This window comes from Cydia splendana, chromosome 9, assembly GCF_910591565.1.
Source record: "Cydia splendana chromosome 9, ilCydSple1.2, whole genome shotgun sequence".
Classification (NCBI taxonomy): Eukaryota; Metazoa; Arthropoda; class Insecta; order Lepidoptera; family Tortricidae; genus Cydia; species Cydia splendana.
Window position 1 is genome coordinate 14130591 of NC_085968.1, and position 16837 is coordinate 14147427.

General features: G+C 39.1%; 1 protein-coding gene across 2 annotated transcripts; it reads right to left on the bottom strand.

Annotated features, from left to right (window-relative positions):
* Positions 1-2843: 2843 nt before the first annotated feature.
* Positions 2844-16180, bottom strand: LOC134793635 (mucin-2-like). Of its 2 annotated transcripts, none has more exons than XM_063765267.1 (3): positions 16025-16180; positions 7715-7939; positions 2844-5653 (listed from the first exon to the last, which is right to left on the bottom strand). In XM_063765267.1, the coding sequence occupies exons 1-3, from the start codon at positions 16173-16175 to the stop codon at positions 3879-3881; spliced, it is 2151 nt and encodes a 716-aa protein (XP_063621337.1). In that variant the 5' UTR covers positions 16176-16180; the 3' UTR covers positions 2844-3878. The 2 variants fall into 2 exon arrangements, with proteins under 2 accessions (XP_063621337.1, XP_063621336.1); XM_063765266.1 differs by having other exon boundaries at positions 7685-7939.
* Positions 16181-16837: the final 657 nt, after the last annotated feature.

Below are 16837 nucleotides of genomic sequence, written 5' to 3' on the forward strand. Positions count from 1 at the left end.
ATGTTAGGGTATATTATCCAATAACGTATTTTTTAACTCAGTTTTAAATTTAGCCCTACTACATTTATTTTATTCCCTTAGGTAGTTAATTTCGTTATACAATTTTGGTATCAAAAACAAATCAGTTCTTTTGCCATAATAGTTTTTAGCAGTATTTTGTACAATTTTTTTAAGCCTTATGCTCTTTGTTCTATATCTACTTTGTTTCAACACCTTAAATTTATCATCAAAACAATTTTCTACTGCTATCAAGTATTGCACCTTTTGATGTATAGGAAGTATTTTACATATCTTGTACAATTTGTCGTAATTCCCTTTAAGCCTATTTTTAATTTTTATATTAACTAGGTATTTCATAGATCTTAACTGTATTTTTTTAATTTCGTCTAAATAAGTATGAAAAGTTCGACCATAAACACTTAGACCATAATTAATGATTGAGTCCACTAACGCGTAATAAACAACGAGCATTGTCTTTTTATTAATTAATCTATTTAAGTGATATAACTTGCTTAGGACTGAACGGAGTTTAGAACAAACTGCAGTAACATGTGTTTTCCAGTTAAAATTGTTATCTACATGCATACCTAAATACTTGTATGTACTAACATATTCTAAAGGTTCACAGCTACAGCTATAGATATTATTTATTCGGTTGTGCAGACATTCGTACCCGTGACCTATAATTCCATACTCATTGTAATTAACAGTTTTCGCCTTACGATTGTATGGGGAATATATATGCATACACTTCGTTTTTGATAAATTGATAATTATACCGTTATCGTGGGCCCATTTCACTACATTGTCAAGGTCACTTTGAATGTTATTATGGGCTACCGATATATCTGTATCTGAAGCTAGTAAGCACATATCGTCCGCGTACATAAATACTTTACATTTGCTCACGACGTTTACAACACTGTTGACAAGCATTAGATAGCCGACAGGGCCGTACACCGAGCCGGTCGGCACCGCGAGCGTGACGTCACACTCCGCGCCCGTGGCGCCGGCGATGCTCGTGCGTATGGTCCTGCCCGCTAAATAGCTGCGGAACCAGTCGTTGACGGGGCCAGCAATGCCACACTCACTCATGGCCTGGAGTAGCACTTCATGGTCTAATGTATCAAAAGCCTTTTTATAATCTATAAAAAGTGTGAGAACTTGCTTACCGTCGTTCAAACAGCTGTTAATTTCATCTGAGAAGTGTGCCAGAGCTGTCCCCGTGCTTCGACCTCGCCTGAACCCGTGCTGCGCGTCCGTAAGTACATTGTGTTTCTCCAGAAAACCCGATATTTGTCCGACGACCACCTTCTCAACAATTTTATTAATTACCGGCAAAATTGCTATAGGCCTATAATTCGTGTTCGTGTTTGTATAATTTGTGTAGTTGAATATCGTAACTGCCATATATGGCTTTGTAAGGGGTTTCATTTTTAACGTTTCGCTCATTTAACATCTACTAATTTTAGTAGGACATTTTTCTCTCTAATTAGGTGTTAGGTAAGTGTAATATAGGTATTCGGCCGAACGAAAAATAATGAGTAATGACTAATGACATCAATGCATACTAGTTTCTAATGCAGTGAAATATAACTTGATTGATGATTGTTTGAATTTAAATTGATTGAGCCCCCCTGATAAACCATCGATAAACGCCTAATTAACGAAAACAAAAAATGAATTGGGATGACAGTTGTTACGAAAAGTCACGTGACTACTTCCACACATTTAAGTTGGCCATTGGCGTTTTCTGTCAACATTGTCATCTTGACTAGGCCCCAAGGGGGCTGTACATAAATTACGTCATCGATTTTTGAGCCCCCCCCCCCCTAAAATCCAATTTGAAATGACGTAATTTATGAATAGCCCCAAGGTAATCACTGCAGCTGATTTAATAATGATTGCACTAAGCGCCATCTATCGTTGAGTAGCGTATGATAAGATTGATAACTGTATTTGACTGTATGAAGCGCCTCAAGTTCAGCCAATACAATATATCACTTACGCAGTTCCGCTTCATCAAAAGATGGCAGTGTTTCAAGAAACTTATAAACAGTATTCGAGGAAAAAAATATTGAGCTATGTGACCTATGAAAATATACCCCCTGTGTTTTAATGTGATTGCCTTCCCTGTCATCTATTGGAAAATATTTTTTGAATTTTTTTCAAAATTTTAGACCTTGTAGTTTCGGAGATAAAGGGGGAATGGTCGGACAGACAGACAGACGCACGAGTGATCCTATAAGGGTTCCGTTTTTTTCCTTTTGAGGTACGGAACCCTAAAAACAATGTAGGTCCTACCGTCCTACGCTCCGGCTCAAACCAATTATAGAATCTTTCATAAACACTGTAAAGTAGTAGGTATTTCTTTTGTTTCATTGCTTTCTCAAACAAACGAAATTCATCCCAATTTACGAAAATAGGAAAATTTTGTATAGTGGATAGTTGGCCCTACGAGGTAAACTGAGCTTAACCCATTTCGAAAATAATGAAAACGTAATGTTTTATTGGTATGAAAACTATTAATTTACAATTAAATACAATTCAGGGGCTCATGTTAACAAATTTTACTTTTGTGGGAATCTTAAAAATATGAAGTTCCAACTTCTAAGAAAACTATTTCTAAAACAGACTTTAGCGGAGAAGTACCTAACAATGTAAAATATTTGACTGTTTTCATAAAATTTTACGATTAATAGGTATAATTAATGTCAATGAGAAAAGATAATGTGTGTACCAAGGCAAGTGACTAGTTTCTTATGCGAAACATATTGTTACCAGGGTAAGCATTACCAACTATTTCACACGCGCACAGGTTGAGAATACAATTACGCAAACCATTGTATTTAAGAAAACTTTATTTACATTGAATTATTTTACATCTATCGTTATAACTTACTCTCTATTGTACATACATAGGACATATATTCTCTTATTCGCGAATTGCGTAATAAATACCAATGTTGGCAAGCATTTTACATCGGTTAACAATCAATGAAGAATTTTCCCGACAAAAACTGTCCCGTCCATTGGAGTTTAACACTTTTAGAATAAAGGCAAATACTTTTTAATTTAAATCACTGAAAACAAAAGTATTAGGGACGAGAAAATGTTTGTCGGGTTTCTATTCTATAGAATAATTATAATTCTCCTCGTTGGTACAGCTCGCTCGCATGCTCCGATACTTAATTCTTCTTACAAGTAGGCCTGTGACTACACAGCGACTAACCCAACAGACAAGAGTAACTTCGAACATCCATAATATCACAAATAATTTAGGGCGGGTAACTACAAAGCCTCTTCAGATATACGCAATATCGATATAACTGGCACGGTTTATTCAGTCTGAATATTCTGCTCTGCTCTTTCGATTTCTTTTTCGTACTTATAAAAGTTACTAGGGTGCAAAAAAGGTTCAATTAGAAATGAGTCGCTTAACTTCAAACTCGGGTAAATCCATCTGTCAGATTATGCGATTATAGTATTAAGAGAAGGTAATAGAGAAGATATTTGCTGAGAGGGTCGAATGGATTTACCCGAGTTTGAAGTTAAGCGACACAAATGTACTTACATTGCTATGTTGTACTTTTTTATCCGCGATTAATATCTTGTCACTGGTCGCGTAACGTGCTATAATCCATTTATCTCATACAATAACTAATAAAAAAGAGATGGAACACGAGGCAAACATTCGCGTGGTCAGTTGTGTTTACTTACCTACAGAATATTTTTAAGAAAAAGTAAAATCTTGACTTAATCTGGCTTAAGGTAAGGCATCCTGTCACACCAATGATGAACTCATAACAGACATTTTCATTATCATCTAAAGAGGCGACTAATTTAATGGCAGTATTTAAAATTTTAATACGACAAGTTTACGCTTTTGTTTTTGTTTTACCGAATTCTTCTATGTGATCGTATTCCGAAAACCCTGGGTCTGAGTCGTAATACGCGTAGTCGTAGCTCGTGTCCTCCTTGGGTTTGGCGGGATTGGCGAAGTGTGGCGCCTTGGGTGCCGGCTGCGGCGAGGGCTGCGGCGCGGGCCGCGGCGGGGGCCGCGTGGCGGGCGTCGGCGGCGCGGGCACGCGCGTCGTCGGCCGCGGCTCAGGGGTGCGCGGCGCCGTCGTCGACGACCTCACGGGCACGTTCTCAAAGTTTTCTGTAGTCGGTACATGGACTGGAGCTGGTGGCTCACTGGGCCTTACGGTGGTTGTGTAAGTTTGGAAGTAATCAAACACGCGCTGAGTGCTTGTCTGGGGCCTGTAAGTAGTTGTGTATGCGGGTTCGAAGGTCGACGGTGGCGCGACGGTAGTCGAGAGCGTGGGAGCGGGTCTGAAAGGCCTCGGCGCTGCCGTTTGGGATACAGGCTTGGATGGTTTCTGCGTTTTGCCCTTTTGTTTTTGTTGATCTTCGGGCAATCTATTTCCGCTAGCAGCGATGTTGAGCGAGTGAGCTCCAGATAAAAGTTCACGGTCACGTTCGCGCTCGCGTTCGTACAGTTCGGGTCTGTATTGACCGTCGTCTTCACCGGCCGGGGGGCGGTACTGGCCGTCGTCTTCGTCGCTTTCGGCGTAGTTGGATGACTGCGCGTTAAACCCAACGTTTGTATTATAGGCTACCGTATTCAGATTATACGAGGGGTCTGCGCGAGTAGTAGTGTACAGGGTAGTGGTTGTTGCCGGAGTTGAAGGGCTGTTGAAGAAATTCTTAGCATTCGACTGTTGGACAAAGTTGTTCTTTTCCGGTTCGTAGGAAACGCTATTGAAGTTTCTGTAGGCAGGAGTCGTGCTAAAGCCGCGGTTCGCAGCAGTGTTGTAATCTATCGTGGTGGGTGTGCCTCGACCATTGTTATTTTTATTTACGTTAGTACGCACAAAGTCTTGCTCTTGAGGAACATCTGTCGCCACACTGAAGCTGTTTCTCACTTTGAACGGTTTGTTGTCATTTTGAACGTTGATTCCCGGAGTGGATTGTGCGTTATAATTGTACAACTCAACAAGCCCTTCCTTTTTCCTGAAATAGGGATTTAGTGTAGTGGGTTGGGAAAAAGGAGCGGGAGAGGGATTGTTAGAGAAGTATCGGTTTTGTTTTGGGGTCACGCGGCTGACTTCGACGTACTCATCTTTATACTGAGGAGGGACGCTAGCCGGTGCCGTAGTAGGGTTCGGTCTGCTCTGCTGCGGGACCCGACGTTCGAAATCCGCAGGTTGTTGGTATTCTGGGAATTGAGGTTGAGGGGAGCTAGGTATAAATGTCGAGGGAGCTAAAGTGGACGCATGAATGGGGCGTTTGCGCACGAGTTTCCGTTTGTGGTCGTATTGGTTATTGCTGAATGGTTTCGGTGGCGGTGGGGGCGGCGGATTCGTGTATTGCGTGGTAGGGGTGGTCCTGGGGCTTGTGGGTCTTCTGAAGGAGACACGTTGGGATGCGGAGGGCGCGGGGGACGAGGGGGCGGGCGGGGCGGGATCGTCGCGGCCGCGGTCGCGTTGTCCGCTGAAGAAGTCGGAGGAGTGGGCGGCGCGCAGGTCCGACGCGGGGGCGTTACCGTTGTTCTGGGCGAGACGGCGATCGCCGGTCTCGGCGCGCTGTAAACCGAATTCCGCTTCTTCCTCGCGGGCACCAGGCGACGACAGTTTCTTAGTGTCAAATCCTGTGAACACAGCATTTTCATTTGGTTTATATTTGTTCAATCTGTTTGTTTGCTGATTATATTAACATATATTTTATGCAGGCGATAAGACAATAATCAAACATAATCAAATCTTTATTTACTTTACATAGTATATATGTACAATTGTACATGCATTATGTAATTATGGTCGGCCGTTTTTCTAATTTGAGAAATTGTTGATTTTTAATGAATGGCGTACTGGCGTAGGTAGTAGCGCACTAAGCCAAACAAGGCAAGCGTAATTTATTAAATAGGTACACATTTTAAGATCACCACAAAAAGCACAACGCAAGCGTACGACTGAAGCTTAGTTTTTTTGCAATCCGTTACCAAATACAGCGTTAACTTCGACTGCGTATGTTTAACCTTTCAAGCACTCATGATGCAAGCGGTCATCTCCACTTATGCCCTAATTTAGTGTACATATCTCTAAGAAAATCACATATTATACGTTTATCAAAAAAGTTGCCATAATCTTATAAATAATGTATGATTTAGAAGTAATAAAAACGATAGTACCTGCTGCGCTTGAGTGGGACAGCGGTATAAATGTCAGTGCAATTAATTCGATTCCGCGTTTACAACCAAGTGTGTTATTCCAAACACTCACCGAGCGCAGGTGTATTGTAGACTCAGATAAGCTAGCATAATTGAGCTCTTTGACTAAGCACAGATTTTACGAGCCGTTGCGTACTGTCGAGTAGTCGCCGGCGACTTGGTCTCTCGGCGAACAAAACATAGTCAACTGAGGCCAGGCGACCAAGCCGAGCGCAAGCATCACTAAAATATGTTGTGTTATTCACAACTATGTTCAAGAGAGAGACGGATACAAATTTGTCGTCTCGACAGTTGCTCGCAGTGTGTACATTTGAACCCGTGTTCCTAGTGGTCGCCGGCGACGCCACGACGCCGGCTGGTGCGTCGCCACTACGCAGCGAGACTAAGTGCGTGAACGAACATATAAATTATAGAAAATCACAGTTGCTATCGACTGAGTCGCCGGCGACAAGTCGACACTTCGACAGTGCAACTGTAAGAGCCATTACGCACTGTCGACTGGTCGCCGGCGCCCTAGTTGCCTATGTTTTGGTCGCCGAGAGACCGAGTCGCCGACGACTAGTCGACAGTGCGTTATGGCTCTAACAAGTCTAACAGCTCTACAAATCTCCAGGCCACAGTTAAACTGGTTGGCCTGCTTGGTAGGCTATGGTTTCACGGCTAGTAGACTATATGCATAGCTTAGTAGGTATTGCTTCATCTTTATTAATTACAGCCGGGTTCTTTAGTATTTAGATCAATCGGAAGGTCTTTTGCATGTTGCTAATTAATTTTATTTTAATGAGATCATCGGATCACTCATTCGTATGTATTTACATACCTACTTATTGGTTGATTGATGTACTTAATATTAATTGCTTATTAAAATATTAACGTTAAGTTTACCTTGAGATCAAATGATTGCAATATCAATTGGGTTGATGACATAGTAGATGACATTTGGATGAAACTGTTAGAGTTAAGTTGTTGATTACTATCTAACATACAAGTTATATAATTGGATAATAAACATATATTTACATACATATTAATCTTGGTGGCCTATTGTACAATCAGCTAGATCATAAAATTCATAAGCATATTATGAAACGCCGCCAGTTCAAGATTTTACTAGCGACCATCCTCCATATCGTTCAGATCTCATTGACGATTAGCCTAGCGACGTTTAGGCATATCGAATAAGTATTAAGTAGCGCGTACAAGTTTAAGCCAATGAAATCAATTGTTAAAAAGGTAATATAATTAGTTTACCTAGTTAATTAAATTAATGTATACCTACCTATACCTAATTAAGAATTTCTGACCATCATTGAGGTACATATTTCAAGATTTCACACAGTTACAAGTAAAAACTATTTCTTAATTTGCCAGCAAGAAAATTATTGTCAACAAACCAACTGATCACTTAAATACATTAGCGAGTTTAGGCCTTGTTAGTAGCGAAGCGCTCACCGGATCCGATCTTGTAGAGATCAAACTGACCGTCGTAGAGGTCTGCGGGGCAGGCCAGCGGGTCGTCGTCGCCCCAGTCCGTGCAGGTCTGCGCCTCCTGGTGGAACAGCGTGCCGGGCGGGCAGAAGAACCTGAAGTCCCGTATTCCCCCGCCCGCTACACGCACGCAGACGTGGAACGCTTTGCAGTTGGCCTTGGCGTCGGCGTAGTAGGCGCCCAGGATGCGGCCCCGACAGTTGAACCTTTCCGCGCCCCCTGGATACAAGAAAAGAGTTAGAACAGCTGATCGTTATGTGAATTAAAGCCTGTCCTCGTTGCATAGGTAATAAATATTTTTTTAGAAAAAAAAAAACAAGCTGTCACAGCGAAAGGTGACCGTAATAAGTTAAAAGAAGTTGTTAGTTAACAATGTTAATATAGTTTTGCCTGAAAAGTATATTCTAATATGAAAAATAGGTACTTTACAATACGTTTTTCACTTCTCATGCTCAAAAAGTGCACCTTTATGTCGTGCGTAGACGACATAAAATCGCATTTTATGCTCTAGAGCATAAAAGTAAAATTTTCTTCTAAGACTAAGGTAATCGGTCTCAACAGCCAAACAGTTAAAACATATTGCACAATTTTACTGAGCAATAAAATTGTGTAGATGACAAAACTTGTTATATTATTTTATTTTTGCTACAATTTATTAGAAATCCGTATTTTCTGTCATTAAATTTAGTAAATCACATAAAATAGGAGTCGATTATCGTTCAAAAATGCTCCGAAATGTTTGACTTGGCAGAAAACCAAGCGTCTGAAACTCTGATCACATGTTGAAAATTAATAAAAAAATAATTAAAAAGTTAGTTGGCGGGAATTGGTTATGTATTATGTTCTTTCGCGTTACGACAATTTCGTGGTGTAAATTGCCGTGAAAAATATAATTATTTTCCTCGCAATCGAAGTGAAAAGCAGAGTGTACAACAAGGGCATAAATGTCAATTTTTACCCTCGTCTACTATTTTGGTCTTCGCTTCGCTCAGACCAAAAAATTGCCTCGGGTAATAATGGGTCACTTTATGCCCTTGTTGTACAATCTACTATTATATGTACTTTCTATCTTTATAATTATCGTGTTTTATAATAAGTTGAATAGGTAATATTAGCTGATAAGAAAATATAAATCCACATTCTAAAAATTTTTAGCCCTAATAAAAAAAGATCGAAGTAAGCACCTACTTATGTTAAGTACATAAATGAGCACGTTAATATCACATTACACTTAGTTAATAAAATCTTTGAACCACATCACAATGTAATAAGATATCATTATGATTATGTTAATGCATTATATCATGCAAAGGTTTCTGTAATGAAATGAGAGTGCATGTTGCGGTAGGCTCATTAAAACCAAGTTAACCAACGGGTCGTGTAGGTGATCTACTGACTGATGAGATTATGACAGTAGTTTAAGGTATAAGACCTGTCCAGACGGGAACAATTTTTCGCGTCCGCACGGCCTGATTTGATTGATCGGACAATTTAATCAGATTGGCAAAAAATTGTCCCCGTCTGGACAGGCCTTTATACTAGTGTAAATGATACATAGCTCGCACACAGTAGGTACCTAGTACCTACCAACGAGATGTCGGTAGCGCGTGGTCAGGTCACTGAGACACACTGTGCGAGGTGCACCTCCTACGCCCTTATGTAATGAAGATAATATCTTGCGATTCGGAGATAGAGGAATTCCGGTTTCCATGGTTACGTTTACAGAAATATGTGAAGCTGCATTTATTTGCCAGTTCGCCGCGGTTTCACACCAAACCCACAAGTGTGTTGCAACTGCCTTATCTTGAGCATCAGCATTAGGTCTGACCTTTCTCAGACATTATATTTTTACAATGGGATTAGATAATAAGAGACACTTCCTGCCGAATGAGCTAATGACAAAAACGCATTGTACCAAATTAAAACGGTAAAATGGAAATGTCCTTTTCAATTACGTGGATTAATGAGGTAAGCAATTAGGCGAATAACAAAATATGTGAGTAATTCCTACAGGTCACACATAATATTAAGCTAGTGCGAAGTTTGTAAGGTTGTCAATCTTTTTATAGGTCTATAAAATATATTTGTACCTATACATAGTGCCAACTCTTTGATGGGACGTTTACATACTTAAATGTCCCAGAGCTGTACACTGTCTCAATGTTTGCCACCCTCAATTTTAATTCCAAGCAAGAGATGTGAGAAAGGACCTGTCAAACACTAGTGCCTTTACCTTATAACCATTACGACTTACCGCCACTTGTACCATCCCACTAACCCGGGGTTAACCGGTTAAACCGTTAACACAGTGTCAATTTGTACTGGTAACCATGGTAACTCTAGGTTTAACCGGTTAACCCCAAGTTAATGGGATGGTGCAAGTGGCCCTTATGTTTTTTCGTAGGCGATTAAAAAATATTAGAACATAATTGGGGTAAACCCGGTAAACCTTATACAACTGCATACTTTACATTTCCATGCCTAAGTACTAGTACCTATGTATGTTATCCGTATTGACAATACAAACACGAATAGTGAACACTTGAACACCGAATAGTAACAAAGTCGCAAGTGAAATGATTGTGCGAGTGTGCTATGCTGTTGCATAATGATGTAGGTATCCAATTACCGCGGTCACTGACATGTCACAGCGCATGGGCAGGGCAGGTGATGCTGAGTTATGCCATCTGTCTACTGCCTGTACCTACCGGTATAGACGTGGCAAGTACCTACATATAGTTGCTATGCAGGTAGAGTTAGCAGCAGAAGATCCTAAGCAGGCGAGGTGATCAAAATAAAACACAAGTTTATTTTATCGTTAAGAGTAAGAGCGAGCGTATGTAGGTTTTGAACACTTTACCCACTTAGGTGCTTCTCCTGCTTGCTGTACAGTAACTTTATCTATTCCACGCCATATTTGTTTAACGGTGTAATGCATGCGTTAATTGACTTTTTGAAATGATATGTCCTACACTTACGTAATATTATAATCATCTAAATATTTGGGTGATCGAGAACATTTGGGAAGACGAATTCTCACAAGTTTTAATTTTAGCTAGATCCCGATCTAGCTAAAATTAATAATTGTGAGAATTGGTCCAGTCTGTTCTGCCGTAGGTAAAACCCGTTTTATCTAAGTACTACGGCACAACGGACTGTACGTGCGAGAAAGAGAGATGTTAAGAAATATAAAAAACACGCCATATAACTTTGTTTGGAAATTTCCATATATACTTACTGACCCATTATCATTGCTATTGGAACATTTTACTATGTCTCCGTAAAATATCAGTTTACCTATTCTGGCGAGCTATTCAATAGTAGGTAACATATCGATAACTCATATTATGCAGTCTTAGTCTTAACGCATGTCTACATTGCAATTGCAACGTATATTGCATTAGGTAGAATAGATTTGTTTCGTCACGTTCTCTAGTGCACCGATATTGTTTCCTACTGACTCTGTATCTTTAGGTATTTCAAAAAAAGTAAGTAAATAAATAATTTGTACATTTTCGGGTAGTTATAACATTTATTGGTTAACCGACCAAATACAAAACCGCCTGGATCTGTCACTTAACGACCTGACTTTAACGTCCACATTATTTGATCGTGTAATGTTTTCATCTACCCTCAACTGGCTAGAGAAGCCATTTGAGGGTAGATTTTGTTTACTTTTATTTAAGTAGGTACCTAAAGATACAGACTACTTGTATTATGCTATTAAAATATCAGAAGTTTATAATTATGAAATATCGTCTTGTTAGTGCAAGATTAAGCACGTACAGTATTAAGTATGTATACTTAAAATTAAGTGTTTTTCGCAATACGACAGTCTAAACATTCCTCGTTCTCAGAAAACATTTAACGCATCACCGCTTAACTGACAACTCGCAAAAACATCTCAAAGTAGACCAACGTAATGAGATGAGATTGCCTCACGTAAACTACCTCTAACATGCACTAAATCCGGGTGAACGTGTACCTAGTCCAGTGGAGGTTAACCGAGGTTCCCATGCGTGGGGGGAGGGGGGTGTACCATCGCACGCGAGCCTTGCGCAAGAGAGCGCTGCAAGGTGCCGTAGCATCCTCGGCGAAAGGTCACCCGTACTGTACTGCATGCAAATACGATGGGTTCATTCGTAGTTTGCTCTTTAGGCCCTATGCTGTTACATAATGAATGAACTCTAAGTATGTTCTTTATTTTGATGGTTACCTATTTATTTATAGTTTGGTACTTAGTTTGCGTTCAAGGTTTAATGACTTATCGTAATAATAGGTAAGTACATACGTAAATTTAACAATTCCATTTTTTGAAGATAAATAATTTTGTTGTGTTTTGTATGTAGGTATTCTCCATTATCAAGTAATATTGGGAGTATTCTACAAATTACATCTCAGCTGATGTAATAAGCTAATTGGAGTCTAGAAACTAAGTAGGAGTACCTATCTAATCGTAACTAATTAAATTACGTTCGTGAAAATCTGATGGCGTGAGCAGTTTGACAGTTACGAGTATCTATGTGAAATGACGTCGATACAACCGATCGTTAATCTACCCTGCGGGCTCAGCACGGTTCCATTTTTATCGACTATCAGTATGCGCGTCCCTTTCGCACTTACATACTTGTTAGAACGTGACAGGCATGGCGACAAGGGATAAAAACGCGACCGTGCTACGCCGCCTGATAAATAAAAGGAAATATTCTTCGTGGGTAACATCAACAAATGTCGAATTTAAAAACCTATGTCTACAACCACTTTTATATAACGCTTTAACACCCGTAGGTACCTAACACCGTATAAACTAATGTTACTAATACGGCGTTTATACAGACAATGTGTATTAAGATAACAAAGGTAGAAACTGAAGGCGCAGCGTGGAAAGCTCTATTGTCTAGTGTGCAGCGTGAAATGACAGTGTTGTAAGCACGATTTTCCGGTCTCTCGTGATGACGGTTTGGGCAATACGTATGTGGTAAAATATGTATCAAACTGAAATTACTAGGATACCTACTTGCAACATGATGACAACAGATACTATGTATTGTATGGAACGAATATGTTTTGGTAAGAGTAATTTTAAATGTTCAAACCAACTTCAATAGAGGCTCACTCTCATTCCTAATTTAAGTAGATAAAGAATTTTACAGTACATATGGTGCTATTTTCCCGCACTAGTGCGTAAAGCGCGCTTTCCGTGCGTATGTCAAAAGTTTAAAGGGCCATATGTACTGTAAAACGTTGTACGATACACGTGCGAATAGGTAATTCGCATCTCGTGTCGATTTAAAACACTCCCTTCGGTCGTGTTTTAATTTATCGCCACTCGTTTCGAATTTCCTCTTTTCCGCACTTTTATCGTAAATAACTATTGTTTAGTTATGATTTAAACGGTAGGTATGTATACAAGAAAACAATCGAATGACCTAGTAATCTAGTCGAATGTCTTTTTTGTTAATTTTAATTTTTAACAAGCAGAAACCACAGAAATAAATGGGGATGGAGTGAATCGGCGGCATGCGGATGTGGAAAACCCGAACAAACAATCCGCCACATGGTGCTAGAATGCCCCAACACCAAATTCGGTGGCAACATTGAAGAGCTCAAGACCTTGACTGGGAAAGCCGTGGATTATTTTAAGAATTCTAGTTTTAAATTTTAATTTTATACTGCAGTGACGTGTAAAGTATGCCATACGATAAATAAGTAAACAAGCAGAAACGTCTGCGAACGATGCTATTAAGCTTAGAATAAAAAAAATTAAAAGTGGAAGAATTAAGTACCTACAGTAATTTTTTCACTTTTATAATTTATTCTTTTTTGGTACCCAGGAATTCTCAAATCGCAACATGATTGCATTTTAGAAACAAATATACACCGTGTTTTTATTGAATTCCGTTAACTTCGGGGTATGGTTAAGTACGTTTAAGAAAACTAAATGGCATAGTTAATTTTGAAAAAAAAAAATTTTTTTTTGCTTTTTTTTCAGAAAAAATAATATTAAAAAGTAATTAAATGTAGCATATAGCGTTGTTGTAACACGGGCATTACATTTAACTAAACCAAACAATTGAAATCTGTGACATATCAATGTCAATTCGAACATCGATCGACCGAGATTTTACTTAAGTTTAGTAGCAAATGTATGAACTCATTCTAAACACTAATCAATATGTAAACCGGCCTTAAGGCAAGTGTACAAGCTTGTAGAGGCCTTATAGGAAAAAAATAAAATATTGATTATCTTCCAAATGGAGTTAATTAGAATATCGGTGTCTTTGGGAAAGTTATTTGATTTAAGCTCAGGTATGCACCCTTGAAATTAACGGAAATCAAAAAAAACACGGTGTATAGTAGACTAATAAAAAATAGTAGACTAATTTTGATTAGTGAATCTTAGTGATATATTTGCCTGTTGCACTACTATTATATGACCCATCGCCAGGTCGCGGGCTGTCATCAAAAAGGTCGAATGTAATATAATGGTGACCTATTGCAATTCCTAATATGAAACTGTACTGTACACTATAGGTGCAAGATGCGCGTTGGTTTACGATGAATATATTAATTACATAACGCATTGTTGTGATGAGTCAGCGTAACATTAGAACGTTTACCGAAGACGCATGTCCAAAACGTAACAAGTTAATAAAAAGTGTCATTTAAAATTGCACTTTATGAATATTTTACATATGGCCATTTTAGTTTACAGGGAAACTTTTTGAACGCAATCTTCCCATAGTGTCGTGACCCGATCGATAAACATCATTGCACTTTATAGGTAGGTAGCCTTACGAAACATATCAAAACTTTATTGAACACTTAAGTGTCTATTAACTGTTATGTGCAAATAAAGGCTTAATTGATTAGTTACACTTCTTTAGCAATATTGTTTTAAGAGTTACTAACATGTTTGACCTATCTAATTGTCCATTTAAATATGGGTACTTTCTAATCGCATGAAAATATATACCTAGGCACAAAAACGAATACATTTGAAAAAAAAATATATAAACCTTGTTTTGTTACTAATGCGGTTCACGATGGCTCTGAACTTGTGGTAGGTAGTAATTAAGGAGTTTTGGTTGTTACCTGACGACACACTTAACGATTTAGTAGATTTTACTACTTTAAATTAAGGTCAATTTAAAATTGAATGTCTCAAGAAGGAACGTAAAGATTAATTAGCAACCTGTCCTTTTAATTAGACTAATTAATTAATCTAAATGCAGAGTAACGTTGGAAATGAGTTTTGCCTTATCATCTTTCTTTACGACACATCTCTGCGGTGTCCTTCATATGTTTTTTTTATATTAGTTTTAATTAGCTTCACTCCGTATATTTGTAAACCTTTATGTTTGATTCAAATTATGTAACCCGAATTCGAACCACCCGGTGTCGGATTAGCGTAAATTTTGCGTAGTGTCGTAATCCTAATTCTGCTGACAATGCCATAAAATGCTAATACAGAGCTGTTCTGATGATGCAGTCGGAAGGTAGACATAGGAACTCCGATGGAAAACTAAAAGTCATCGAGTATAGGCTCATTAGAAAGGGCTCAAGAAGTACAGTCAACAATAAAAGTGCGGCAAAAATTGTTTTTCCATGTTATATATATTTATATTTTTGATGTACATGTAGAGCCTTGAGCGACCATCACGCTCTACTTTGTAGAGAACGGAGCGTGGGAAAATCGTTTATGCAAATCCGGGGAATCGATTACCCAGCGATGGGCGACCGCGGCGCGGGCGCAGAATGGAAAGTGCATAGGTTGCGCAAGGCGCAGCGGAGATGCACACACGGGACGCGTTTACGTAATTACCTATAAACATGCACTTTGCCACTAATGGGCGCGCAATGTTGCGAAAGGTCTCCAACAATCAAGATTTTAAGATCGATATCATCTCTTTTTGTTTATTGTTATGTTTGAGAATTGTGGTAGGTTACGGAGCATGAATTAGGTAAGTCATAATTGGTATCTTTGTCTAACTTCTTGTTCGAAAACATTGAATTTTAAATATGTTGACTGTTTTAGTCGGTCTATATCAAAGTAACGTGCAGCAAACTATGATGCGTCGAATAAATACATATCCATGCTCCCGGACATCCTGCACCGTAAAAACTTCCACGAACACGCACGCGACCAAACAATCGTGCAAAACACAATTAATTCCGCTATCCATGGCAACACACATCAGACAATGGAAAAACTTGATACGCTGAAAGAAAAAAGTCACTGAAATTTCACTTGGGAAATTGTTTAGTCACTTCCGTTCACTTGTCACCTGTTCACACACTTACCGAGGATGGGGAGCAGTGTGAGCACGATCCACAGGGGAGACATGTCGGCGCGAGCGTCGCGAAGGGACTGGCGGTGCGCCGACGGCGCGGCGGCCGCGCGCCCGCCTAGTGGAGGGGCGCTGAAAGCTCGCCGCCCGCCCGACTCATTCATCCACGCGCCCCACGTTACCGAGGCCAATTCGAATAGTAATTTATTGTTATCAAACGGTTATGGATATGATTTGTCAGCTGTGACGGTTGTAGTTGAAGAAATGTCACTGTTGAGCTGACAGATCATATCCAAAACGGTTTGATAACAAGATGTTACTATTTGAATAGACCTCCCGATCAAAATGCAGCGTAATGTTGCATGACCATCAGTTACGTTTGCATTATGTTTGTATTCGCTAATTACTAGTAAGAGATACGTATTAGGTACCTATAAAAGTTTAGAATGAGCACAATTTTTAATCAATCTACTGGAGAATGATTCCTGTGAATGATGTAAGTACATCACAAAACTGAAATCGAAAATATTTTATACAATAATTATAATCATCTTCATTCGATTTATAAGACTGAAAATACCCAAATGGATGACTATTGATGTCAGTTTAAAGCTGTTTGATATAAAAGTTATATTTACGGAATAATCGCGGTTACACCACTTAACAAACACACCCCGTAGGTATCTATTTGGTGGCTGTAACTACCTACCTACATTAACATACCAAAAAAGAAAAATAAGAAACTTGACAGGAGACTGTAATAAGTTTAACTGTTTGTCGTTTAGTTATTATTGCACGAGAAACATTTTGGTCGTGTAAACCAGCG

Coding starts and splice junctions, on each gene's coding strand:
- LOC134793635 (XM_063765266.1), bottom strand. CDS start 16,175: ATGAATGAGTCGGGCGGGCGGCGAGCTTTCAGCGCCCCTCCACTAGGC. Junction 7,940..16,024: donor CACACTGCTCCCCATCCTCG/GTAAGTGTGTGA, acceptor TCTTGTATCCAG/GGGGCGCGGAAAGGTTCAAC. Junction 5,654..7,684: donor TCTCTACAAGATCGGATCCG/GTGAGCGCTTCG, acceptor CTGTGTTCACAG/GATTTGACACTAAGAAACTG.